Here is a 27,279-nt window from a genome sequence, read left to right as displayed (position 1 = left end):
CCCAGCTGCCCTTTGGCTGTGTGAAGACAGTGATTGAAGTTACTTGCCGTCGATTAACTACTTCATTTGATCCTTGTGATTGCAGAGGGGGGGCAATTATCCTCCAAAGTGCGCTTGATTACACCAGTGGCGGACATCAATGTGTGGGATATGCAGACCATTAAGGGGTGTGAAAAGTTTACCGAATTAATGGACTTCCGTGGCGAGGCCTTTCAGGGTTGACTGGCACTTTTGAGATTAAAGGCAGCTCTCTGATCTGCGCTGCTCTCTGACCCTTTGGGCTCCTCCACTGCAAGAAATATCACTGCTGGGGCGATGAATGTCCTGAAATATTCAGGGTAAATCTTAAAGGTGAGAGTCTGACTCCAGCCTGGATCATTTCACCCTTTGGTCAATATGTTTTCTTGACTTAAATCCCATTTTGCAAATCTATGAAACAGCATTTTTGGAAATGGATTTCAGATATGCTGAGAAAAACAGGTGCTGAGATGGAAACGAGCCCTTTTATTTCCCTCTATGAAGATATCTTTGCACTTGGACGTCATCTGCTGGTCACGTAGCTCATGTTTGAGTGTGAGAACCTGTGTGTGTGTGTGTGTGTGTGTGCGTGCATATGCGTGTGTGCGTCAGAGAAGGAGATGCGCCATAGACACCTGACAAACACTGTAGCACTTTGCGCGTTTGAATTGCTGTATGTCTTTTGAAGTAGAGCTTTTATCTCCACTTTAGTAAATGTCAGTGCTGGTAAGGTGAGCTCCTTTGATGCACTTTGATCCCCTTTGATCTCACAGAGGTGTCACCCTGTTGTTATGGCTGAAGCCATTTCCCTGTCCCCCCAAACAGATTTGTTGTGCGAATAACACTGAGACCAGAGAAGCTGAATCATCCGCACTTACCAGTAAGTGGATGACATTAACTCCAGGACCGATTATTAAATCTCAGGCAACCTTAGCCAGTTCACACATCAGGCTGAGGCAGCTGGTTCTCACAGAGGTCCCTCTTACCTGCAGCTCCCTCTTGTGGCTACAACAGGAAACTGTAACATCGCCACACGTTCCCAACCACTCACTCCAGGTTATTTAAAATAACTAAGAGACAAACACCACTCAAAAGTATTGTTTTTACTCTATAATTTTAAAAATCTTACAGGTGGCACTCTGCAAAATTAATTTACAGCAGAATAAACAACAGAACACAAGGCAAATATCAGGTAACATTGCAGAAGGCGGTCAATATAAGACTCAAAACCAGTGGTTTGTAAAGTGATGGCATACATAAGGCTTTGTGATAAACATAACCTGCCCTTAATACAGCAAAATACTTATGGTATGCCCGCAGAGCTAAGATTTCATCTCGTTCTTAGCTCTCCATCAACATCATTCAGTGATTGATATCATTTAAATGTTGGTCTGTTTGGCTTCCTGGGATGAAATATGAGTTGAGCTATTATAAAATGTGGATGATGATGATACGTTATGATTAATGCTATCATACCGTCAAAGACTGTCAATATGATCAATGGAATATTGTTTCCCAATCTGTGAAATGATCAAAACTGCAAATCATTCCTGCTGTCTCTACATGCTCAGATTTCTCGACGGACACAGGTGATGGATGATCCCTCTGAGCTGTGATTTATCGTTCACCTTATCAGGCCAGTTGTGGTTGACTTCATAAAAGCGTTTTAGATATGTAGAGAGAAGCATGTCATTGCAGCCATGTTGGGTATGATAGATTTTTATCAATTTCAGTGTTCATAAATGTTCCTGTGAGATAAATCAAAAAGGGGGGGTAACCAGGAAATGTGTTTCATATGCAGTTTTGTCAGCCATCAAATGACTAGAAGTTCTCTCTCGGTGGTGATTAATGTGTTTATTAGATATAACAAAGGATGAGAAGCAGCCATCTAAGAGGACATACTTTTTTTTTTTTTGAGGTGTATATGTGTTCATGCAGCATCGAAAAGGACTTGTGATGATAATTTTGTATGCCATTGATTTAAGGCACTTACACTTCTTCTGATTTTATGATCTGATTTTCGGACGTGAGAGGTGATGAGCTGGGTGAGAGATCATGGCGGTAGTGGTCAAAGTTGTGAGCTTTTCTCTTTTGCCAGACATTTAGAAAATATCCATTAAAGATGAAGTTCAGATTTTCTTAAGATATTGTGAATGTGAAGAAGAAGAGGAGGATGGTTAATTCGTATGGATGGAAAAAAAAACCTCGACAATACCACAATCAGCACAATTCAACATGGCGTCAAGTGATATCAAATTCTTCACTCAAGTTTACAAAGTGACACAAGTCTCCAATTTTCTAAAGAAGGAAGTCAAGTACGGTACAAAGAAATCAAGCACAAAAAAAAATCACCTTACAAAAACAATAACCAGTACTGTCATCTCACCACCGCTTAACATAATTTATCAATAACAGCACCAAAGACATTGAAACCAAGTTCACAGTCATATCAGAACTATACAGGGGCGAACAGAGGACGAGGCATTTGGGTGATTTTAAAAAAACAAAATGAAGAAATATTCAGGTAGAGAAGCATTCATATGCGTGATTAAAAGCTTATTTAAGAACAAAAAAAGAGTGTGACTTCATCTTCTGAAGCTTAAAATTATCTGTAACTGCTGATTTTCTCAGTTAATGGTCTTAAGTGCGTAATGACACATTGCTTCATGGAAATACTCGCTGACATTTCATGTGTGTCGGTGTGTGATTCATTAAATTTTAAACAGGGCACTTTAAGAGTCACGTCTCTTTCCACTGAATGCACAGTGCTTGTGCTTTTCAAGGTAGGTTAATCTCATACAAAGTGTACTAAGTATTTGATTTTGTGTTCACGTGTGAGGATGTAAGTTCAAATACTGCGTACCATACATGCTGTATGCCATATGGATGTTAAATAAGAAGAAAATCAGTGACATTCAGGTTAGTCTTGAGCACTTGATACCAGTTTCGCTTGCAAACTGTAGTGTGTAGATCTCTGGAAAGTATCGCAGTCTGCAGCCAGTAGCTGCGTGTCAAAAAACAGGGAGCAACTGCAGTAACATCTTACATCCTCCCAGCAAAGTCCTCCAAACATTTCAGCAAATATTGCGGAGAAACAAACAGAAAAAAAAATCAATCATCAGCCTCCTCTCTTTTTGAGCAGTTCACATTTTTTACACTCTTATTTATCCTAGAACCGAAACTTAGACAGACTATCGAACATTCATCCACCCGCTAAACATCTTTCCCTGTTACATGGGAAAACTGGCTCCATTATCAGCCTCTGTTGTGTTGTGTGTGTGTATATGTGTATCCCTGCACTTTCTTTGCCTTTGCCTTTCGAGCCGAGTGTAAGACGACACTGAAGAAGTGCTACAGCAGTCCCATTATAAATGCTTGTTCCAGAGCCACAGTGAAATAAAGGCATATCGGTGACCCAAAGAGTTTGCCATCCATCCGTTTATCTTGTTTTCCATATCCTCTCTTTCTTCTTAAGCAGTTATTTTTTTTTACAACACAGCCATGTCTTCAAGGTGGCCTCCAAGCCAACAAAAGAAGAGTTTCTTTTGGTTTTAAGGGGGAGAGGAGGACTTCAAAAATCAACGTCCCAGCCGGAGTTGTCATCAGGAGGCGGGTCCTCGTTGTCCTCTGGGAAGCTGTCGAAGTTACTTGTGTCGACTGCCGATGTGACCTGATGGACAGATGGAAGAATCGTTCACAGAGAGACTGAACAACCACACAAGAAATGTACCATGAGTACAAGACTGACTACAACACGTTGTCTACAGGTAACAGAAACTTCAGTTTAAAGCCTTTTAAAACCTTTTCAATATAATTTTAAACCAAATTTAAGACTGACTTTTGGACATTTCAGCTTTTTCTTATCCAAGTATTGCAGGTAGGTATAAAGTCAAGTAGTATGTATGAAGTCCCATGCAGAGGTAGGTACTTGTAAGTAACTTGTAACTTGTAATTTCAAGTCTAAAGTAAAAAGTATGAGGTTCAGTGGTAGATTTAAAGACTTGTAACATCAGAAATGTGGACTTTCATTCAGAGGAGTTCGACTCATTTCGACAAAAAAATACATTGAAAGATGGATAAATGAAAGAAGATAAAAATCTTTGTGGCAATGAAGACCTCACAAATTAAAATTTAGGACTATTTAATGACTTTTAAGACCTAATATTTATGAAATTGAATTTAGGAAGTTTTAAAGGAACAGTGTGTAAGATTGAAGGAGCTTTAGTGGCATCTAGTGGTGGGAATTGCATATTGCAGGCAGTTTAAACTTCCCCTCATTAGAATTCACTCAGTGATCTTTGTTCAGGAGGTTTTTTACCCAGAGCAGAAATATCTGAAAAGGTCTCTTCCTCTCCAAATTAAACGGACCAGGTGATTAAAACCTTGTTTAGGCCTTCGCACACCGAGTCTGTTTTTCCAGATGAGTTTTTTTTTAATCCATCATTCGGAAAAAAATGTTTCGCACAGAAACCTTGCAAACGGATTCCGATGCATTTCATTGTTCTATTCGTTGTGAAAATTTGCAATAGGTGACACAATGAAAAGACACATTTCCTCTTTTGCCTCTCTCCACTGGAGTTATTTGGCTGTCATCACTCCCTCCCTGTCCTTCATTTGGCACTGCAGCCACATGAAGGGGAGGAGCCGTCCTCCCTCTCTGTCCTACACATTCTGTGTGCAATGACGGACAAAAGTTTCAGACTCACCGGCAAACGTGATTGACACAATGTGAGGTCAAAAAAAACAGAAGCTGTCTGGCAGATCGCAGACAGGCTGCTCGCCCACTACCTGCTAATGTGTGCTCACCATATTTCTGATCCAGACATTCAGGGGTTTTTTTTCCTGTGAGCCAAGTTATTGGCAGAGGTCTTTGTATCTCCAAAACAAGCAGACCTGGTCATTTAAATTGGTTAAAAACACTGAATAAAAATCAGTGTTTTTCCAAAGCTCTTGTCAGTGAGGGTCTGCCAACTATGGTAGCCTATGCAGAAACATGAGTGGCTCTATCTAAACCCAGTGTTTTGTTTGTCTGTTCTGGGCTACTGTAGAAACATGGTGGTGCAACATAGCAATCTCCACGGACGAGGACCTGCTCCATATGTAGATATAAACGACTCATTCTAAAGTAACAAAAACACTATGATTCTTATTTCCAGGTGATTATACACTGACGAAAACATACTTATTATATTTCATTTCTGCCAATAAATCCCCCTAAATATTACACACTGCACCTTTAAGAGTTTTAAGGAACTGCAGACACCCTGTACAAAAAGAGCAGCAAGAAAGTTTGAGCAGTGTGCACTTACGTTAGGGATAATAGGAGGCGTCAATGTCCCCTTCTTCAAACCCTCCCAGTTAAAGCCCTCAAACCATCTGAAGAAAAAAATAACATCACTTCTTAGTTTCATCATCATGTTTCACCACACATCATGCTGTGAAGAGAAATTAATAAATAAGTGGATTATATCCATTTATAGACGTGCTCACTTGTGCTTTTGGATGTCTTTGACACCATTTTTCAAGTTTCCCAGTCGTTCAGAAGGATTATCCCTGCAGTGAAAAAAAAACATATGATGACTCAGCACTCCGACCACACAGACCACTTAAATGAATTACTCTGAGTTTAAACCATCGCTGGGAGCGCAGACACTCACCTGCATAGCTTTTTAATTAGGTTGGCAGCATTTTTGGTAATTTTCTTTGGAAATTCGATCATGTCGATGCCTCTCAGGATGATGTTGTAGGTTTTCATAGGATCAGGGCCAGAGAATGGAGGGCTACATAACAGAGGCAAAGATATTAGTCCTGAGTGAAGAACACATTAGTATGGCAGAATTCAATCAACTGCTTGCTAGTGCGCCCCACTGTCACTATCTGAGTTTCCAAATAGTTTTTCATTGGTTGTAGATCTCTTGTTGTTGTGTATGATACCATGTATGCCATCACAGAGAACACTTAAGATATTAGTTTCAAGGACACGCCCAGGCTTGTGTGTACCTGCCAGTTAAGAGCTCAAACATGAGGATTCCTAGAGACCAGTAGTCGGCTGAGATGTCATGGCCCTTGTTCAGAATGATCTCTGGTGCTACATACTCCGGCGTCCCACAGAAGGTCCACGTCTTCTTCCCAAACCCGATCTTCTTGGCAAAGCCAAAGTCGACCTGAGAAACAGAATTTTGTCCTGTCAGTCAGATGAAGCTGAACAGGATTTTGAATTCATGTCATAGCCTATAAAATACTCTGTTATTTTTATCACATCATGCACATTCTCATGCATAATAACGGCAAAGCTGAAAATTGTGTAATCATTTCAGCATTACTGTTTTCACTCGATGCTTTGGCATGATTGATAGAAAGAGTCGAGCTGCTTGCCGCTCTGCCAAAAGCAACAAACTGGTTTCTCCGGCAAGAGAGGAGGGAATGGCGTCACCCCAAAAAACACAGAACCTGACTTAACCTCAATTACTTTTCTTTATACAACCATAATTATACTTTCATTCACTGCCAGCATGAGGCAAGTGTTCAAGTTTCATTTGATCCTTCTGCGTAGCACCACAGAGAGATGAGTTTCCGGCTTTCACAAAAGACACAGAAAATGCAATTCTGAGTTTATTTTTCTGGGGTGGTAATCCCTTATTGATCTCGTACCAATTTGGCGTAGCCCCTGTGGTCCAATATAAGGTTCTCTGGTTTGAGGTCTCTGTAGATGATTCCTTTGGAATGCAGGTAGGCGAAGGCCTCCACCACACATGCTGTGTAAAACCTGGTGGTTGAGTCCTCAAATGAACCCCTGGAAACACAGCAGGACAGGAGATACTTAATGTTCTAGGACTATGTAACTGCGGCTCTCTACATCAGGGGTGTCAAACTCATTTTAGGTCGAGGGCCACATACAGCCAAGTTTGATCTCAGATGGGCTGGACCGATAAAACCATTGCACAATGACCTATAAATACCATCAACTCCAATATTTTTCCTTTTAGCGTGTATAGAATTACAAATACTTTCTGTAGATGTTGATCCTTTTACAAAACAGATTATCAGCCTGAGATGCCTTGTTGTTATATCAGAGAACGGTATCCTGGTCAGGGTGGAAAAGCCTCCAAAGCAGAATTTTACAAGAAGTAGGCAATGCATTGTTTGACTTGCTCCTGAAACGTGGCACCTTTTAGTCTAGTCATCTAGTAGGCCGGATTGGACCCTTCGATGGGCTGGTTCTGGCCCATACGATGTATGTTTGACACCCCTGTTCTACATGGTGTGGAACTAACTCCTTGCATCACTAGCATTAACAGAAACAAAAGCAAAGCTAACACAATTCAGTCATGTCTGATTTGGTGAAATAGATCTTACCGGTCTCGAAGAATGGTCCACAGCTCTCCTCCTAAACACGCTTCCATCAACATGTAGAGGTACTTGCTGTCCTTGAATGTTCTATAGAGTCTAGAAACACAAAGGTGGACATCATCTCAAACAGCCAAAATTATTTAGTGAATATCTGGTTGGAGAAGTGCAATTAACTCATATTCCAAAGTGAAAAGACGAGCTGAAATATACTCCCACAGAATGCCTGCTGACCTTAGTGTATGCACAGAAAATCTAAATTTAAGAATCCAACCTGTATGCATGCTTTTGAGTGTAATTATTTAATTAATACAAATACAACCCCCAATTATGTAGGAAGCATTTTTACACCAAAATGCCATAGTTACCGTCTTTTAAACACAGTAAATGGTCATAAATAGAGCTATTTTGTTGATTCTACTAGACCTTTATATACAGAGTGAAACATAGACATGTAGACTCATGTGCTTTCTTATTTTCTTTCAGGGTCAAACAAAGTTGGAGCATTATCCAGCATACATAGAAGATAGCAGGAGAAACATCTTATATAACTCAGTATCTCAGGAACACCACAGGTAGACACACAAACACTCACATTCATTCTGTATCGATGGTACAATGTAAATTGTTTCAATATACTTGACCTTCAGGTGAAGAGACCTTTATTAGAACGACAAAGAATCACGTGCTTTTGGTTCTGAGGTAATACAATACCGATCCTTGTGACATGTATGGAGTATATCGTAGCAGGAGTAGAAGTATAGATTTACATTTACTCTCGATCACTGTTGGGTTTCTGTAATACCACTACTTTTGGTGGTACCTAGACACAGTTACAATTATTGAAACTTTAAATAGCTTGTTGTTACATGTGTGTTTGTCATAGCAGACAAACACAGCCTATTCCATGGATTTTTTTCAAAGGTTATGATCTACCATGAGAATGTCACTGCACACAGTGACCGACAGTTCAGATGATTCGAGCTTGCTTTCCTGGAAATATGGATATTATTTTTACCTCCTGCACATCAAGGGCAAAAATATGTGGTGAACTGTAGTCTAAGTGCAGGATTTCAAATATTGCCAGGGTTAAAGAATAATCCTCAGTGTGTTTATGGTTTTGTAAATAACTTGTTTCGCTTTTGTTTCATTAGTTTTATTGTGAAATTAAAAATGTGAAATTACTAACAAATTTCTGAGAAACAGCTGTTGTTTCATTTTACCCTGCCAAGAATATTAAAAACTGATTTGTGTTGCTCGATTTGAAGGCCTGTCCAGGCTACAACAAATAGGCCTATTAAAACATATCTGCTGTGTTTTTATTGTTCTGCTACTTGCTTTTAATCATGATGGGTGCAATCATTCATAAAATTTCACACTTGTCTGGTGCCACAGTGTGCCACAGACAAACTAAAATAATAGAGGTATGTATGTTGAGCATTGTTGAATTGCATGGTGTCTGTGAATATACAGTCAGTTTCCTCAGCTATATGAAGTTGTTTCTTAAATTCTAAACTTAAGTTTATTAAAACATGTTTGCGTTCAACAATGGGACAAGAACAGCTGGTGGTCTTTCTGTCATCAGCATCCATGCAGAACTCACTCAGAAGCTGTCATGCAGTCTAATGACCTCATTACTACAGATGTTTGCCTCTGTAGAGCCTCCTGCCGGTTCTATAGCCTAGTTCTAGAAGAATGTACTGTCTCTGCAGAATCTTAAAGTTGTGTTTTGTGTGACTAATGGGACAGTTGTGTTTTTGTTATTATTTATTTGAACAATAATGGTATTGATATCATATTGTATCATATGATTGATTGTTTTTTGTTTGTTTTGATTTTGTTTTTGCTTTTTAATTTTTTACTTTTTTCCCCCATGGAGGGGAAGGGGACCAACTGTGCACCCAGATGTCCAGCAGCGTCCCTGGACTTGCACAACACTGCTCTCCCTGTCGTTTCTTTGTGTAGCCTTTCTGTACTATTTGAGTATTTACTTATATAGGCCCACTTTTAACACGTGTACACTTTGCTACACTTCAAGTCGCCTAATAACAAAAGTCACCTGAGTTAGTCCTAAACTGTGTAAGAAATTAACCAAAGAAAGATCAATCAGCAGCTGCAGGTGTGTTTGCAGCCGCAGGAGGGCAGAGCTCCACACAGGTGACAGTCTGCAGTCAGCTGACAGTACGGAGGAGTTACCTGTTGGAAAGGTGTAGCCTACGCTCACCTGCCGAGTGTCAGAGCATGGGACAGGATGCGGAACGACGGCTGCTAGCCGCAGTGGTCATGGTTAGCTTTATTACACCTAGGCGTAGTTTTAAAAAGTTGAATCTACCGTAATCAGTTACTCACATAACCATCCACCTGGCGAGCACGCGAAGTGACCCACACCACACCTGCGCTGTTGGCGTGACGCAGGTGTGGAGTTGATTCAGGCTAACACGCTATGACGCTATAACGGGATTTACCTTCAGTAATTCGTGACAGGACTTTCTACTGTTTTTGACCATTCAGCTCAACAGGCTGGAAAACTTTGAGGAGAACTTCGCAGTGCACGAGGCTCACAGAGTGACGTTCACGACGTCAGGTGAGTACAAACACAAACTGTTTACCTCACTATCCAGATGTAAACGTCAACAACCGTTGCCTGCTGCGTGGTGTATAAATATTGTGTATTATGTCTGCTGTAATGTGTATTGCTGTGGAGTTATATTGCTTTATTCTGCTGTTGACTTTATAAGGAGTGTCAGGTTATTTGTTTTGTGTAACTTAATGTTACTCGTTGCACCCGCCGCTGGTGTCCGTAGACTTTTTAGTTAATGTTGTTTTTTTTTGTCTCTTTTTTGGTTACCTCTAGTGATTGGTTACCAGTTGTACTATGGACAGGCTGCAAACTGCCATCCACAGAAATGGAATTTATTGTCTGTTTGGACATAAGTGATCTGCTGATGATGTTCCCAAGCCTGTGTACAGTGTCGTGCAGTCTAAAGATGCCCCCCATTAAGAGTATTGTGACTGACTTACTTTTTAATTTCACTTAAAGGTCCAGTGTGTAAAGATTTAGAGCGATTTAGTGACATCTAGTGGTGAAGATTGCAGACTGCAACCAGCTGAACCTTCTCCCAGTTAGAATGCCTTCACTGTACATTGTTCAGGGTTTTTTTTTTTTTTTTTTTACCAGGAGCTGAATTATCCGCAGAGGTCTCATCCTCTCCAACACAATCGAACCAGGTGATTAAAACTGGTAAAAACACTGACAAAAGCAGTTTCCTGTTCCCACTCAGTGTTTCTCCGATGCTGTTTGGCAGACAAACTGCCAGCCTGGATCCTGCTAATGTGCGCTCACCTTTTCCCTCTGATCCACGCATTCAGTTTTTCTTTTTTCTTTTTTTTTCTTCTTTTTTTTTTTACTGGGAGCTGAATTGTCCGGATGGGGGCTGGAGCCTATCCCAGTTGACATTTGGCGAGAGGCGGGGTTCACTCTGGACAGGTTACCAGACTATCACAGGGCTGACACATACAAACAGACAACCATTCACACTCAAATTCACACTCAAATTCACACCTACAGCCGATATGGAGTCACCAATTAACCTGCATGTCTTTGGACTGTTGGAGGAAGCTGGAGTACCCAGAGAAAACCCACGCTGACACGGGGAGAACATGCAAACTCCGAAACATATTCCCTTTGTGCCAAATTCCCCTAAATCTTTCACACTGGACCTCTAATTGTAACTGATGATGATCAGTTGGATGTACAGGCTGCAGAGTGGAACTTACTGTTGGTTTGGATATAAAGGGTCTGCTGACCGACTACTTTTGCTTGTACCTGAGTAAAGTTTCTTTAAAATGACAGTACTTTTACTTGAGTCCAGTATTGTAACACTTTTTCCACCTCTGTACAGTAGATTATCCATATTCAATGAAGCGCTTCAGGGGTTGTACCTAACGATGAAGTCTGAGTGGGCCTCCTGCATGATGAGTTTCTCTGAACGAATGTGCTCCTGCTGTCTTGTGTCAACAATGTGCCGCTTCTTCAAGATCTTCATGGCAAAGGTTTTGTTCTCATCGCTCTTGAGCTGAACCTGCAGTGAGAAGGAAAGAAAAGAAATACAAAGGTCAGCCAGCGCATTAACCCTCACAGCCCGTTAGACAATTGTTAAAGACGTTACTGTCACAGTGCAGCGCCCCCCTACCAGCTCGACACGACCGAAGCCACCAACCCCCAGAGTGTCGATGATGTTGAAGTCAGCTAGGTTGAGATTGAAGAAGAACGCATTCTCCGCTTCATACCTGCCGTGCCGGGAACAAGGGGGGGAAAAAAAGACAGAATGGGAACAGGATTAAAGATGAGATGAAGGATGAAAGACGAGATAATCCACTCTCAACAACCTGAGACAAAATATCCGTCTCTCCTTGAGCTCATTTGTTTGCAAATCTTAGAGGATTTAACTCGTAGTAATCTATCAAGGATGTTATTGAGGATGTGGAGGGTATAAATATGAACACGTGAACAGGATGTGTTGCAGTGTAGTCCTCTGGTACATCGCTTTGACCTCTCTTTGAACACGTTCCGTCTGTCCCCCAGCCTGTCCCCATTGTTGAAAGGAAACAAAAGACGGGACATTCGTCACGAGCTCACGACTCAGCTGGCTCTGAAGACATGCCTTGGCTCTGCCACCTGACACGCCAACATGCCATTGCAGTCCTGAACATGCTGGCAGTGGAGACTGTTTCCACGTGTCCACCCCTTATCCCCAGATGCCCCATGTCTTCTCTGGTTATTGTTTGATCCAGACAGAGTTTCATCAGCTCACTCTCTGGATCAGTGGGCTTAGGACAGATCTGAGCCTGGACAGCCTTTTCTGGGTCACTCAGAACGGGCTATCACCTCAACATCAGGCCTTTTCTCTTACAAAAACAGTTTGGCTGTGTGCCAACAGACCAACAGACATTTATAAAAAAAAAAAATGCCCCTACATGGAAGACTTGTTTAGAGAAGTAAGCAGTCTTCCTTTGTGGTGCAGCAGGGATTAACTTTATTTACAGAGAAGTTAAACAATAATTCATTTTATGAGTTCTCCTCTGGGTTTGAATGTGATGAATAAAATGGCAAATGAGATTTACTTCCCTCTCAGCTTGTGTGGCCATTTAAGATGTGGAAAGAGGATTTTACTCCATCAGATCCACCAGATACATCATTGTAAGCCAGAACAATAAAACCTTTTCCCTAAGCTGCATATCAGTGGGCACAGTGGGGGCACGTGTTGGCAGGTTACTGAGCCCCAGCGTTTCTCAGAAACACATTAGATAACTATGACAGCCACTGTTTGTTTGTGTATAAATAGGCACTACTACTAGCATGTAAGATTCCCAGGTGATCCTTTCATCGAACACTCCAAATCCCAAAATGCTCTCTGCTTAACAAAAGGATGGAGAGATGTTATGGAGAGTACACGCATTCCTGTGTGTGGGACGGGATTACTAATAAGGTCATGGCGCCTGACACGTGCGCATGCATGGACTTATGAGTACACATAATGAAGGAGGACAAGAAAGAGATCATTTCATTTTATCCAGGTTTAAAAAAGAGTAACAGTATGATTCAGCCAGCAGATGGCAGTGTTGCTCCATTAGAAGTATCAAGGTAAGGTGCAAATACTTGAAGCTGGTGAACGATAGATGACTCCAACCCTTTGAAGCTGAACCACAAAAAGAAGCTATTGTATTAAGTATGCAATTGAAGAATCAACCCATTCTTTTTTTATTTTGGGCAAAAGATTAACTCGTCTTTACGCGGAGTACAGTAAGACAACTTCACCAGCTGGTTTCAAGGTTATCAGTACACTGCAGTGAATTGTAATGAATAGTTTTGTGACAGGAAAAACATTTGACGTCGCTCTGTGTCTCAACCAAGGACACATAGGCTCTCTGGGAGTCGATGAATAGTGGAGATATTTACTAAACCAGCAACACAAATACTCATATAGATTTCTTTTCAGATAGGCAGAGAACAACACGGATGAAGCACTGGAAGGAATATGATACTGGCGAGCAGACCTTGTGGAGCTGGAGCCATACATCCACCTTAAATAGCTGTCTTAAACATGACCTTGAATAAAAACGAACACAGAGCTCTGCTGAACAACACTGTAAAGTAACCCTGGTTAGATTCACAGAACATACATTTCGACATCTTTTATATGAAGCTGAAATGACACGTGACTTCTCGTCGTTACAAGGCAAATCTGTTCCCAGCACTGTTTCTCTGCAGGTCAAGTAGCCCCCCAGTGAGTGATAATCTGTATCAGCGAACGGATGAGATCATAAAAAATGATGCAATCCCCATGTGTCTTAGTGTGTGTGAGCGTACATGTGAGAGTGTGTGCGCCATTGTCCTCATTTCCGTTGGTCTAGCCTGACTCGAGGGAAGGAGTTAGAGACGGCATCTCTGACCTTAAAGCTGACTCTCATTAAATGTCACTTTTATTTACCAGTAATTCTCACTTATTGAACTCCTCCACCTGCTCCACAGACGCGGGACGTGCTGAGTCATTGTGGGACCATTTTTTTTCCATCAGTCTTCGTCGTGTTTGATGAGCCGTGATTAGCAGAAAGTGGAAAGTGAAGTGCAGGACATCTCCAAATTTCATAAACTTTGATTTGAGACGTTTTATCGACAGTTTGAGAGGAGAATGAGACCAAGTTAATCACAAAAAAGTAGAAAACAAAAGCAGCTGTTGACCTGCCAGAGGAAAGTCGAAATTGCTTGTTTAATTTCATCGGGAAACCAAAGTTTTTGGTATATTTTAATGGCATTTTATGCCTTTATACGACAGATGGCAGGGTATGAGGGGAGAGGGAGCTCAGGGATGACATCCAACAAGGTCCCTGACCGAACGCAGGGACTATACAGTTTGTGGTTGGAGCTGTGACCCACAGGCTCAGGGCCAGGGGACGTATTCTCAAATATTCTGAGAATACTCTCAAAGAGCTCCTAACTTAGGAGTGATTTAGGAAGTTCTCAGAACAACTCTGAGCGAGGAAGGGACAGAAACTTTTACCTTAGTGAATAGGTGTGGTTGACCCCGTTGCTAGGTGTGATGCTAGCTTTTAAGAGATATGATTGGTTGTCACAGACACGCCCTTTGAAATGAAGAGAACTGCTGACCGTGAAAGTGTTGTCATTAGCTATGTTTCCATCCAAAAGGGATTTGAATCATTGGGAAATGTGCATTAAAAGAAATACGAATCCTGTGTGTTTCCATTAAATGTACGGACTTTGGTGAAAACTACGAACTTGCGGGAGTTTTCCGCAGAACCGGAAACAAAACAAGTTTCGCATTCTTCTTCAGTGTTTCCTGGCGGTTGGCAACCAGCTTGTAAATGCATTACCGCCTTCCCGACCCGGAGTGTGGCTATCAAAATGGAGAGAGGTGCGCTACGTCAGACTTAATTCGCACATAACTTTTTCCATCCCGTTTTGCGAATCAACATTTTTTCTAATCAACCAAACCCCGGCTAAAAGGAGCGTATTTTAGTTTGTGCGAATCAGGGGATTTTAATTCAAATTTTGGCGTTTCCATCATAATTTTCCAATGCGATACTTCTAGATGTGATTCTAAACAGGCTGATGGAAACATGGCTATTGTTAGTGTGATCACTCTGCTGATGGAAGGTTGAGACAGACCCAAGTCATCACTGCTGCACTGTTGCAAGTTTCCAGTTTTCCAAACATCTTTGTGTTGTTATCATTTTATTTCTGGCGTTACAGCATTATTGTATTAGGTGGGAAAGGTGTGCCTACCCCTAAGGAGATCGACCACACATATTATCCCTGCACAAGCTAATCGGTAGCGTTTTTTTCACTCACTGTCATCCAGCGTTTGGAGAATATTTCTTCCACCTCTTTGTGTTTACAGCATTTTCTCCTCTGATTAAGACACTTAAGCCTCTTAAAAATCCTCCTCCCTGCTCCTAACAGCTTTTCACCTTAGGAGCTCTTTCAAGGTTTGTGAATAACTTTTATGTTTACAAGGACCTAGTCTTAACTTTAAGGGGAAATTCTAAGAAAATGTCACAACTCTAAGAATTTTCTAAAGACAACTCTTAGCACTAGGAAGCTTTGTGAATATGGCCCCTGATGCATAAAACTCTGTGTAGATTCACAACCTAAACTGTGTGTAAGCACAAAAGCAGAAATATGCATACATATCCGTCAGTTCTTTATGTTTTGGGGGCATTTGGGGGCTTCAAAGTGTCCATACATCACAGAGTTTTAACATGATAAAATTTACACCCAGACCTTCAAAGATGAGCCGGACCTCTTGTGCTCTCTAACAGTCGATTAAAGGTGTTCTTGGGTTTCAGGCTTGTTACAATGAATCATTGGTGACGTAACAGCTCCAAGACACTGCAGCGCTCACTGGGAGTCTACCTGCCGAAATTAGCCATGCGACGTCTCTGATGCTCTCTGGAATGTTTTTATTATTTAATTTATTCATTACTTCATTGCTACAATTATCAGATATATACTTGCTATCAGGCCCCCATATTTAAAATAATTAATTGTATTAAAAATGTATTTGCTAGATAAACTACACCAATCAGTATTCAAATGTTGGTGTTCTGTAGAATAATCAGCTTATACCAATTTATAATGTAGGCCAAATCTGGCTCTCCCTCTCCTTTTCTCCACTATGAATGGTTTCCTATCCAAAGAGCATTTCTGACGATGGCAGCTGAGACATTTTTAACAAAAGCAGTCATTAAACTAATGCCCAGATCTATGGCCCCTAACCCCCTATATTCTTTGTTCCTATAAACATCTGTTAATAAACATCTGTTTGCATATTGCTACTCATTCCCCTCCACCGCTCATTTGACCTTCCAGTCAGAAATACAGTAAAGAAAGTGCAGTTTCACCGACTGGGTTGTATCAGCGAGGTTCCTGGATGCTGCCAGAGTAGCTGTCATTACGCACAGCTGCGGCTATTTGTGGCGTCAGTGCCACTAATTCACCACATTTTTGCAAACCATCATCGTGGAAAATATGCATCATCATCATCATTATAATTAAATGTGAGAAGGATGATCAATGATTCATTCTCATGGCTCACGTTGAGATTGACCTGACAAAGTGACCCTCATGGGTTTACAAGACACCATTACAATGATGTTGCAGTAACAATTAAGAATACATGTTATTTAACTGCTCAGTCCAGAAACAGAATACTCTTCCATCTATCCCAGGCCTGGCAAAGAAATTCAGCCACAGAAAGGTTCACGTTCTGAAATAAAACTCAACTTTTCATGATCATCCAACCAAAAGAATTCAACATAGGTAGAGGTCATCTTATTGAAAAGTGAATCCCTTATGTCTTCATATACAAGACAGTAAAACAAGAAGTGAACCTCAAATTCTGTCCTCCTCTGGGTTCATCTCCTGAATATCACAAAGTAACCTGTTCTGGAAGATAAATGACAAGTTGTTCAAATAAGATAATGACTTAAGCTTATTAGTCCAGGGATGACAGTGGAAGATGTCCCAATTAAAAACCTTTTTTGTGAGTCTCTGATCCGACATCTTCACAAGACTATTCCAAAGCTGCAGCATTTGACATTTATGCCGGATGTTCGGAGGTTCCCATCCCATATCTCCACTAATGGCCAAAACTCAAGTCAATTTATGGACACCCAGGAAAGATTGACTCGCTCTATAATGCACTGTGTTACTACTTGTATGTTCTTGGAAACCCCAAACACAGGACACACGAATTAAAGAGTTGTGTATAAGTATAAAATCCTAGATTGCCACATTGTTTAACCTTGTTCAGTACAGATCTCAGTGCTCTACCTGCTGACTGACCTAGAACACTGACAGTCAAAAAATGACATGCTCCTCCAGCATCAGGTCAAGGTATTTATACTTTTATAAATGTGCTTTTGATTGACATTTTACAGAGCACTGTGTAGCCTGCTAAACAACCAGTGAAATTGGCAAACAACCTAAAAACAACGTTGTCTGTCTCTCAACTTATATTTAATCTCGTTCTCACCACATCACCTGCAGCTATTTTAGCTAAAACCCGTGTGTACTCCTCATCTGAAGAATGTGTGAGGTGCACACATGCTCACAGCACATCCTTCCTCTATAAATACCAGTGTATGTGTGGGGAACAGGTGTTGCATGGTTGTCGTGTGTGCACATAATTTCTGCATCTGGTCCCTGGGATGTCGCAGTTTATTGTCGTAGCTGTGACCCACGGGTTACTAAACCACCCCCCAAAAAACCTGATGTTTAAAATAAAATATGGCACTTTGAATAACATAATATTTTCCTGTCACGCCTACAGATTCTCACCACGCATTCAGCTAAACAAAATACTTAAATCCTTATTTTATGCCGGCAGAAATAACAACGAAGACAGGTGTATTGGCTCTACTTTGCATCGAGAGAAGCTTGAGCAACAGCAACGCGCTCATATATATAGTACATAGCAAGGAGGTAGTGTTTGAAGAAAAGACCTGTCAACCTCACAGAGAGCAGCTGTAGTTTGCAGTATAGTTACGGTACTGCTGCATGATGCTTATCCACTGTGACCAATTAGAGATAGTTTCCATCACCGTGGGATCCTGACTCAGGCAGGCTTTCCTCACCAAGAAACAAATGTGCTCTGCTGGGCGGGGAGCGCCAGTAAGAGACCACACACACACACAGCACACGGCGGGGAGAGCTACCTTAATCAGGATGAAAACAACTTTGATGTGACAGATTTTGAGGAGCAGAGGGAGAGAGCGGCTTTATTTTAAGATAAACTTCAGTGGAGAATAGGGTTGATAATAAGGTTATGAATGATGGTGATGATTTGTTGCTCATTTGCATAAAATCAATCTTAAATTAGCTTCCCCACAGGCCCGGCGATGGGAGGAATGGGCTGGAGAGCACACGCTGCAGGTCTCTTTCGATCACAGACATTAGCTGGCAATCAGCAGTGGTAGTGAGCTATAAGAGGGACCTGGCCAAGGCTGAATGCCAGAGGCAAGCCTCCCATTACACCCCCCGATTGTCTTCTCTCCTTCCTCAGTGCCTCCGTCCAACACAGTAACTGGTGTTATGTTCTGCTCCTTGCTGACTGAATTCCACCGACTCGCACAAGATGACTGACACTCTCGGCAGTCAGCTCGAAATCCAAAGCTTCGGACAGAAGCCTAGTCTGCTGTGTCACCCGTCTTGCTCCCTCCCTGCCTCTCATCGCTCAGTCCATCCATCCATGAACATCCCTCTCTCCCTTTCTGGTGCGATAAGCTGTTCCTGTTCTCTGTAATCTGTCATTACTGGGTTCTTGTTTCTCCTCACCTTGACTCACAGCATAGCGCTGCGCGAGCGTGGTATCAGATTATGCCAATATGTAGCGGCCTGTACCCCAAGATGCCCACCTCATTGCCAAGGTGCCTTCCACAGTGCCATTCTCTTGTTTCCATAGTGACGATAAATAGAGTACATATTAATTCCTCCAGAAATAGAGGCAGAGGTCATAGCCTCTGCTTTCTGGCCTGCCACAGGGGTATTGTGCTGTTATATAACAGACCTAAAGGCACGATGCATTAACAGTTGGCCCAAAGTATGTTCCATTATAAAAAGTTGCCGCTGGCGGGCGGTCATGATATGGCGCAAAGCTTTAGAGATTTATTGAATCTGTGAATTAATTTGTGAAATTTAGATGACCAAAACAAAAAGCAAGCACAAAACAAACAGATATTTTAATCAATTTTTTTGTCTTACTTGGCTTTGGCGTCAGCATCCTCGTGACCTTTACTGGACACGTCCTCCAATCCTCCGATCAGGTGCTTGAATGAACTGCAACAGACATTACATCATACGATCAAACTTTTCTGAGGCTATTTATTTTGTTCAAGACTCTGCAACCTATACCAGCCCACATGTTATCCACTCACAGTATGTTTCGAATGCAGTTTGTACACTGCAGGCAATCTGTATAAAAAGCTGCTGTAATATATGACCAGACTGTCATAGAAAAAAATAAAAAAACACTGCCAGTTACTATTAAATATTCATCAGTCTGCTTTTAGAGACGAGTTTCTAAAAATCACTGTAGAGCAAATGAGAAGACAGAGCTCCCCTGAAGAGGTGTAAAATAGTGTGATAGCAGGCGGGGGATGAGTGTGAATTTTTTGAGACAAAAGTAGAGGCTGTGCATAAATGTTTTAATGAATGAATAATGGAACAGAAAGCATACTGCGCTGAGTGATTAAAAAAGTCAAGATAGTTATCATTAGACACTAAATTCCCACTGCAATATTTTTGTTCTTTTAGTATTTAGTAAAGGCAGTTAAGGTATTTAATTAACTACATGAAACACCTGTATTCTTTTCAGACCTTAAAGGGACAGTTCAACCAGAAATCAAATGCACATATTTTTCTTCTTACCTGCAGTGCTGTTTATCAGTCTAGATTATTTTAGTGTGACTTGATGAGTGTTGGAGATATCGGCCGTAGAGATGTCTGCCTTCTCTCCAATATAATGGAACTAGATGGCACTCAGCTTGTGGAGCTCAAAGCGCCAAATAAAGTATATTTGAAAAACTCAACAGCAATGTCTCTTTCCAGAAATCATGACCCGGTCAGTCAAAATAATCCACAGACCTTGCTGTCAGCAGTTTCATGTAGGAACTATTTTCTTTCTACCAAACTACATCTGCCAACCATAAAAGAGCAACAGCAATATTCTAACTAATAGTTTCGCTACTGCTTGCTCACCTGAGCTAGCTAATGTTACTACTCAGTTGAGGAAGACACCATTTATCTCGCACATGAGTAGATGCACACTTCCTTCTGCGTGGTGATTCGGTTAATGGGTGTAGTTCGGTAGAAAGAAAATAGTTCCTACATGTAACTGCTCACAACAAGGTCTGTAGATTATCTTTAGTAACCGGGTTATGATTTCTGGACAGAGACATTGCTGTTATGGTTGTTAAAATGTATTTTTTTTTTGGCGCTTTGAGCTTTGAGTGCCATCTACTTCTATTATATTTTAGAGAAGGCAGACATCTCTACGGTCGATATCTCCGACACTCAGCAACTCACACCAAAACAATCTAGACTGATAAATGGCACTACAGGTAAGAGGAAAATATTTTTTATTTTTGGGTGAAGTGTCCCTTTAAATATTAAGACCAATACAGTTTTTACTTGATATATCAGAACTTAATTATTAGGTGTGGGGGAAAAATTGATACAGCATAGTATTGTGATATTCTTGTGTGGCAATATCGTATCATATCGTATCGTATCGAATCATAAAATCAATTGCTTTTTCAGTTCACTAGATTTTGCTGCTGCTGCAAAAAATGGCTGAAGTGAGATAACCAGACTGAAAACTTGTTAGATAAAACAGATGTTGACAAAGTTTTCCTTTGGAGATGTAATTTATAGTTGGAAAAAGATAATAAATTGCAATATATCACAATATATTTTATCGCGATACTCTGCATATCGCAGCGTATTTGAAATCACAATAATATTGTATGATTTAGTTCCATTTATTTGGGGTCATTTTCCAACTTATGAAACACAAATATACTGGTAGATATACAATACATAAACATTAAGTTAATGTTTATTTTAGCAATATGGGGAAAAAAGGACGGACAAGGTGTAGGGTGAAGCCTTAGCTTATTACACCTACCCTTTTAACATTATTTGTTTTTATCAGCTCCCTTTGAATTATACAGAGCAAGAAACAAGAAACTGACAGAACTCAGTACAGTATATGGTCTACTGTCTGCTCAAATATTCCAAACACATTTTATGTACACTTTGGTGTTCACACTTCAGTTTTATATTTGTTAATTATCTTGTGTTTAAATATGTTTTAATCCATTGTGTGTATTTCACACTTAAATTTCTGTTTCTAACCCATTCCACAAATTTATTCCATATACTGACTTAAGTATTGTGATAATTCGTGGATCCTCTGGTGATTCCCACCCCTATTAATTATCATTAGTATAAACACAGAGGAATGACAGTTAAAGATTACAATGACAGATTGACTGCAGAATAACAAACTACACAATACTCTAACTTGCTGAAATAAAACCCTCCAAAGTTGTCCTCATGGGGAGATCTGCTACATGAAAAACAACGCTTCGGCTCATTTCCCTCTGAGGTATGGCCGCCTATGCAAAAGACTCCAAACATCCTGGAAGAACAAGTAACTGAGGCTGTTTTCATGCAAGGCTCATCAAGCTGTCAGCCAGACGATGTAATACATCTGGTGTTTTCTCCTGTTGAGACCATAATGCCTGTAAGCTGGGGCTGTTTCTGAGCTGAGCTTTCCTTTAAATGTTTGGCTGCTTACGGTGTCTATTGCGCTGAGCCCGTGACTCCCTGCCGTTTGTTTTTATTCCCCCATCTCGTTCCAACTGTCTCTCTCCTCCTTTTCTTTTCCCTCCCGCACAGCTCCTGTAATTATCCTCATCTAACCTCTGAAGATGCACCGTGTCGTTTTGCTGCATCGCACATGCACAAACATATAGAAAACAAATAAGTGCACACAGACAGTTTAAAATACTGATAACCTTGAATCTGCACCAAAATTAGCCGGGCTGGGCGTCATGCAGAATGAGCTAGTTCTTGGGCTGTGACAGTATTAGCTGCTTGTATGACAGGCAGAGTGAAAGGCAGTGGTAATCACCTGCGCCAGATGACTCACTCACTATCCCCTCTGCCGGCCCTGAGGAAGGCCCATTTGTGCCCGCCGTGTTCCCTGAGGCTAGAGGGAGGCCCTGGGTAAGCTGATACCATCTCCTCCCAATGCCCAATCCATTTGCCTCTCTATTCTCACCACATGACTTCATGTTAGTGACAAAGATGCTCAGAGACTGAACCGATTCCTTCAATAGTGACCTGATATAAACTTCTGTGGATCTACATTTTTAATGTCATCGCAGCACGAGGCTGAAAGTGTGGTTTTGCTCCCTGATAATCTCCTGACGAACATCAGTGGAAAAAATAGCCCTTGTTAGTCGTTCTGTGCAAATCTAGCATAAATCTTAATATGTTAGTGAAGGTGATTTAGGATTTAAGACACATGCCTTCTGAGCATCACGTAAGGAGCAAATCTCATAAGTTAAGTAGTCTGTAAAACATTTACATGAGAATTAGATTGGTCCTGACTATAGAAGCTGAAGCAAACAGTAAGGTGATGAAGGGATTGCCTTTTATGACTCCCGAACTTTGGGAGCTGACGATCAAACAAGGTTCTGTGGGGAAGTTTAAGGGGAGCATGATCCTGCAAATGCACAATCTATTTCTCACCTCACATTTATTGAAATTAAATTTAATGGATGATTTAGGATAAATTCGACTTTTTACGTGAGAGCTTTGATGTTTCTTGAGTTTGGAAATTGAAAGTAATGACAGCTAAATGTGAGCCACGTTCATAAGGTGTAGCGAGGGTTCATGTTGATGTCTCAGTTACTCAGTTGAACTTGGAGAGTCTGTTCCAAGAAATTGTCCTTGCCTGACCATCAGGAGCAAAGCAGAATTCGGGAGCTAGTTTCGCATGGCTGCTCATGACAGACAGACGTTCTCACTGAGCTCTTTTACTACTTTAATGCTAAAGAAAAGGATCAGCAGTGCAGAACAGACATTGTATTTTGAGGGAAATAACATTGATACTCACTCTCTATCGATGACTAGACAGGTGACTGCTTCTGCTGCAATGACGTTGGCTGTCCTGATGTCCTCCCTGGACAAAAAGATCATATGACACAGTCAGGCATAAAAGCAGAACTGGCACATTTGATTAGTATTATTCCTTTTAAATGCTTGATCAGAGCTGTGATGATGGAAACTGTCAAAAAGTAACACCTGTATATCAGTCTTATTCAACTCCATTCACTCCATAAATGGCGCTGGCACACAATAAAAACATCACTCTTAACAGGCAACACACATCGCTGCAAGATTGGCATTACTCTTTATTATATTTGACATCAAGTTCATCTTCCTCCGATGATGCTCCTTCTTCAGAGGAGTCCCCCCAGTCGCACGAGTCCTCTGAGTCTGTATCCCATGAATCCATCCTTCACTGTGAAAGATTTCCTGCACACAGAGTCCCACAGCGATAAGCTCTGAACCAGTGCACTGCCCAGGGCAGCCCTCCAACAAAAGACACGTCTGTCGCACTTGTATTTAAACCTCCGGTCCAAGTGTAGTGTTATCCACTTTTAACACGGACTAAAATATTACAAAAAGACAGGAAATTCTTCAGGGGATGTCATAAGCAGATTATTTCTTGCCCCATCTTTTTTGAAAAAGGAAAAAAGAGAGATCATACTGTGGTTGAATTTAATATCCCGATGGGGAGGAAATAAAAAGGCTCTGCTCTAGATTCGAAAAGACTTGATTCAATTGAATTTTAAGTGCTAACAGTAGCTGACAATCACTCTCTGTGTCTGGTCTCAACTCGGACATACGGCAACCTATTTCAATGAGCTGAGGTGACAATTCCTCCTCGTGCTATGTCAACTCCCTCTGCCTTCCCTCTTCCAAACACACCCCCTCCTCATGCACAAACACACACACATAAGTACAGTCTGCCTCACTCTTTTCTGCTGACCCCTTTGAATAAAGGTCACAGCTGGTGGGGGAACAACACATTTGGAAAGGTGAGGACTACAGAGGAGAGGAGAGGTAGTGTTTGTCAGGGGCAAAGGATACATTAACAGGTTGACCATTGGGGCCCTCCAGCTAGCACAGCTCATACAGTATTTCATTCACCTCCGATAAGCCCCGATGGCCTGTATCCATGCTCTTCACACAATACTCTGGCAAACACTGCTCCACCTGTTCTTGTGTTTGCCCACAACAGCATTCAGGACCATTTACATAAGCACACTTACAGTATTAGTAACCAGGTTAATGGGTGAAAGAACAGCAAACGTCCCAGTTTGGATGGAGGCGCCGTGTTACACCGCGGTTGTTAATATTGATTATGTGATAATTCATTTCGGGAACAAGAGTCATGATGCGTGGCAGTCAGTGGGAATTAGTTCTCAGTGGTTAACATTACACAAGACTGAGGTGGGAAGAGACGTTTTTGAATTTGTGTAATTAATAAAGGAAAGCATAAGAGACCTGCAAAGCATAAATTTAATGTGATGATTATTAAAATATTCAGAAGCTGAAAACGGAGTCAACTTATTCTGTTAAGGGCTGCTGAGGCACAAATGCTCGTAATGTCCCAGCTGTGGGTTTATGACATTACACCAGCTGTACAGTCATTTTTCAAAAGCTATCGCCACTACTGCTACAAATTTACTTGCCGCTGCCAAACAAATTGAACAAGATTTTTAATCCTGTCATATACCGTACTGCATGTTTCCAAGGACAGTAGATATTCAGTCAAAATGCTGAGTAGTTATTGGTCAATAGTTCAAGAATGCCAAGGATTTAAACAACTTTAAAAGGGGTAGATTATGCTTTTCTTTATTTTCTATCACAAATATATGTCACAATGTTGTATGTTCACATTAAATGTAAAGTGTTTACTGTACTTTGGCTGCAAGATGGCGTCACCTCATCACAGATGTCTTTATGTGGTCTTATGCTACAGGCACGCGACTGCAAATATTTTCATTACATAACCTTCTCTTCTATATGTAGCTCCATGCTGACGTCAGGGAAACATGCAATCCTGGTCGCTAATGTTGTTAATTTCTCCCCTTTGAGAGAGGTTTTTATTGGTCATTTTTAACAGGAGAAAGTGACACAACACAGTCATTTCCCGGCTGCAGGTACACTGCTGCATGACGTCAGAGAAACATGTAATCTTGGTGGCCAAAGTAGTTAATTTGTCTCCAGTTTTGGATCGTGTTCATGTTTAAACATGTCCAGCTGTAAAGATTTTGGTTTAGAAGTTTTTATTGGGGGTTTTGCATGGTAGAAAGTGCAGCTGTTCTTTGTTACAAACCACGGCTACAATAGCGGTGGTGCAGAAACGCTGACCAATTATGGCAAACTGGGCTTTTCCATGTAGGGGGCTTAAAGAGATGGGTGCTAAAACAAAGCGCTTCAAGTGGGGTTTATACTTGTGTGTCAGCTTTATGCAGACCCTACGCTGTAGCCTACGCATGTGGCCTACACCATTGTTAGTATTTATACCTGTACAATGGTGTGTCTGTGTCACTCTGTAGTTACACTTTCACAAGGTTCACTGACAAAACAACTGTCTTATACTTAATACGTTTTAAACAAACAAATATAAGATGCTAATGTTATTAGCACAAGCCTATGGCATTTTGCATTATATAAGTTAACCTGGCATATAGTGGAGATTTCCTCTACCCATACGAAGCCAGGATAAATCACACACAAGACCTAAAATGCTATTTTATGGAGGCTTTATTGTCTTCACAATTTATTGTTTCTTATTTGTGAAATAAAAGTAAATAAAAGCTTCATTTTCACTGAGGGAAATGGTGTCAGCTTACAAAAATAGACAGTAGATATGTGAGATACACACTTTTTTTAAACATTAAAGCATTTTCTGGTTTCATACCCAAAATACTTAAGTATGAACTTGAAAATGAACAAAATAGGTCCACTTTAAATAACCTTTATCTGACGTTAATACATTTTAGAAGATCACGCATCACAATGATAGATATTAAAACTAAGAGCAACTCATCAGACACACACACAGTTTTCTTATTAGTGATAAGGAGCTACAACTACGGCGACACCCACAATCTGTCACATGGGTTAATTTGTCTCATAAAAGGAAGTGCACAGTGTTTGTATCATTTACTAACCATGGTGATCCAACACAACACTTTGGGCTATATTGAAATAGCGCTTACATAAGCGCGGATCATCCTTGAGAGACCTCAAGGGTTTCATATTAGAGAGCAGCTTGTTACACCTGTCCCCCGCTGCTCGAACGCAGCCGAGGAAAACAACTTAGTGTGCCATTGCGTTGATACTAGCAATGTTCTATGTGAAACACAATCACTAAACAATATCTGTCAGAATGAATTATTTGCATGCTGCTGAGCCAAAGTCATCCAGTAAGCCCAAGATGGCTCTGCACTTGTTAATTGCAGTGCAACGAGAAACGCATTGGAAAACAGACAAGCACACACACATACAAACACACACATCCACCAGCAAAGTCGCACTAAAAGCAGCTGCATGCTGTGTCTGGAATGTCCTTTGGACTTACACAGGAGGGAGCCTGTGGTGTTGATTTCCAGTAGATAGTTGAAATGAACCTGGTAATTGGACAGTGATCTGGTGTCCTGGGAAGGGGGTTATGAAAATAACGTACAGGCTTGGAAGCTGAGAGCCGGGCAGTAGCTGTGGGCTGCAGTGTGTGAAGTAAAGCCGGGGTCAGGACCGGGGCAAGAACAAGAGGTGGCTGTGGGATACACAACCAATCATCTGCGCTTTAATTCTGTGACTGAGAGGTATTCAGGTGGGCTTGGATAGCTGCGTCACAGGTTGGTGTTGAAGTATGTAAGTAAGTGAATATGCCTTTGTTTATGCAGCTTTTCTCCATTAACTACAAATGGTGCATTTTATCTGCAGTGTGAACACTTTCCAAGGCATACCAGACATTTTTACATTTATGAATATATTTTTCCTTCTCTTCCAGGAAGCCACTAGAATAGCATGTTTTAACATCACCTTGAAACCCCATGCTGATTGGTGCATTTGTATTCTTGTTTTTCTAAACTTCACCAGATGAAAGTGATAGCTGCGGAACATTATTTCACTTGCAAGCTATGCTGTTAGAGTAACCAAACACAGTGTGAAACAGATAGAAAGGTTACTCTCAAGCGTCAGATGTCTGAGCTCGCCGCAAACACGTGAAAACACTAACTGGG

General features: G+C 41.1%; 1 protein-coding gene and 1 long non-coding RNA gene across 4 annotated transcripts in view; one reads left to right on the top strand and one right to left on the bottom strand.

The window, feature by feature from the left end:
- Positions 1-1,109: 1,109 nt before the first annotated feature.
- The window catches only part of LOC117247991 (cGMP-dependent protein kinase 1), a 154,190-nt gene continuing 128,020 nt past the window's right edge, over positions 1,110-27,279 (bottom strand). For 2 of the 3 annotated variants that reach the window (XM_033612694.2, XM_033612693.2), the window contains exons 8-18: positions 23,073-23,138; positions 19,148-19,222; positions 11,559-11,655; positions 11,308-11,447; positions 7,375-7,464; positions 6,670-6,811; positions 6,019-6,182; positions 5,676-5,798; positions 5,509-5,571; positions 5,328-5,394; positions 1,110-3,688 (exon numbers count right to left, since the gene is read on the bottom strand). In XM_033612694.2, the coding sequence (XP_033468585.1) occupies positions 3,590-3,688; positions 5,328-5,394; positions 5,509-5,571; positions 5,676-5,798; positions 6,019-6,182; positions 6,670-6,811; positions 7,375-7,464; positions 11,308-11,447; positions 11,559-11,655; positions 19,148-19,222; positions 23,073-23,138 (1,126 nt within the window). In that variant the 3' untranslated portion in view covers positions 1,110-3,589. Of the gene's footprint in view, positions 3,689-5,327; positions 5,395-5,508; positions 5,572-5,675; positions 5,799-6,018; positions 6,183-6,669; positions 6,812-7,374; positions 7,465-11,307; positions 11,448-11,558; positions 11,656-19,147; positions 19,223-23,072; positions 23,139-23,367; positions 23,902-27,279 lie in introns of those variants that run through there. The other variant, XM_033612695.2, reaches the window with a different exon arrangement.
- The window catches only part of LOC144458452 (uncharacterized), a 206,682-nt gene continuing 188,965 nt past the window's right edge, over positions 9,563-27,279 (top strand). Inside the window, exon 1 of the long non-coding RNA XR_013487945.1 lies at positions 9,563-9,949. This is a non-coding gene — a long non-coding RNA (uncharacterized LOC144458452). The remainder of the gene's footprint in view (positions 9,950-27,279) is intronic.

This window comes from Epinephelus lanceolatus, chromosome 17, assembly GCF_041903045.1.
Source record: "Epinephelus lanceolatus isolate andai-2023 chromosome 17, ASM4190304v1, whole genome shotgun sequence".
NCBI classification, from domain to species: domain Eukaryota; kingdom Metazoa; phylum Chordata; class Actinopteri; order Perciformes; family Serranidae; genus Epinephelus; species Epinephelus lanceolatus.
Note: the sequence above shows the minus strand (reverse complement) of the source record. Positions and strands in the feature narration are given on the sequence as shown.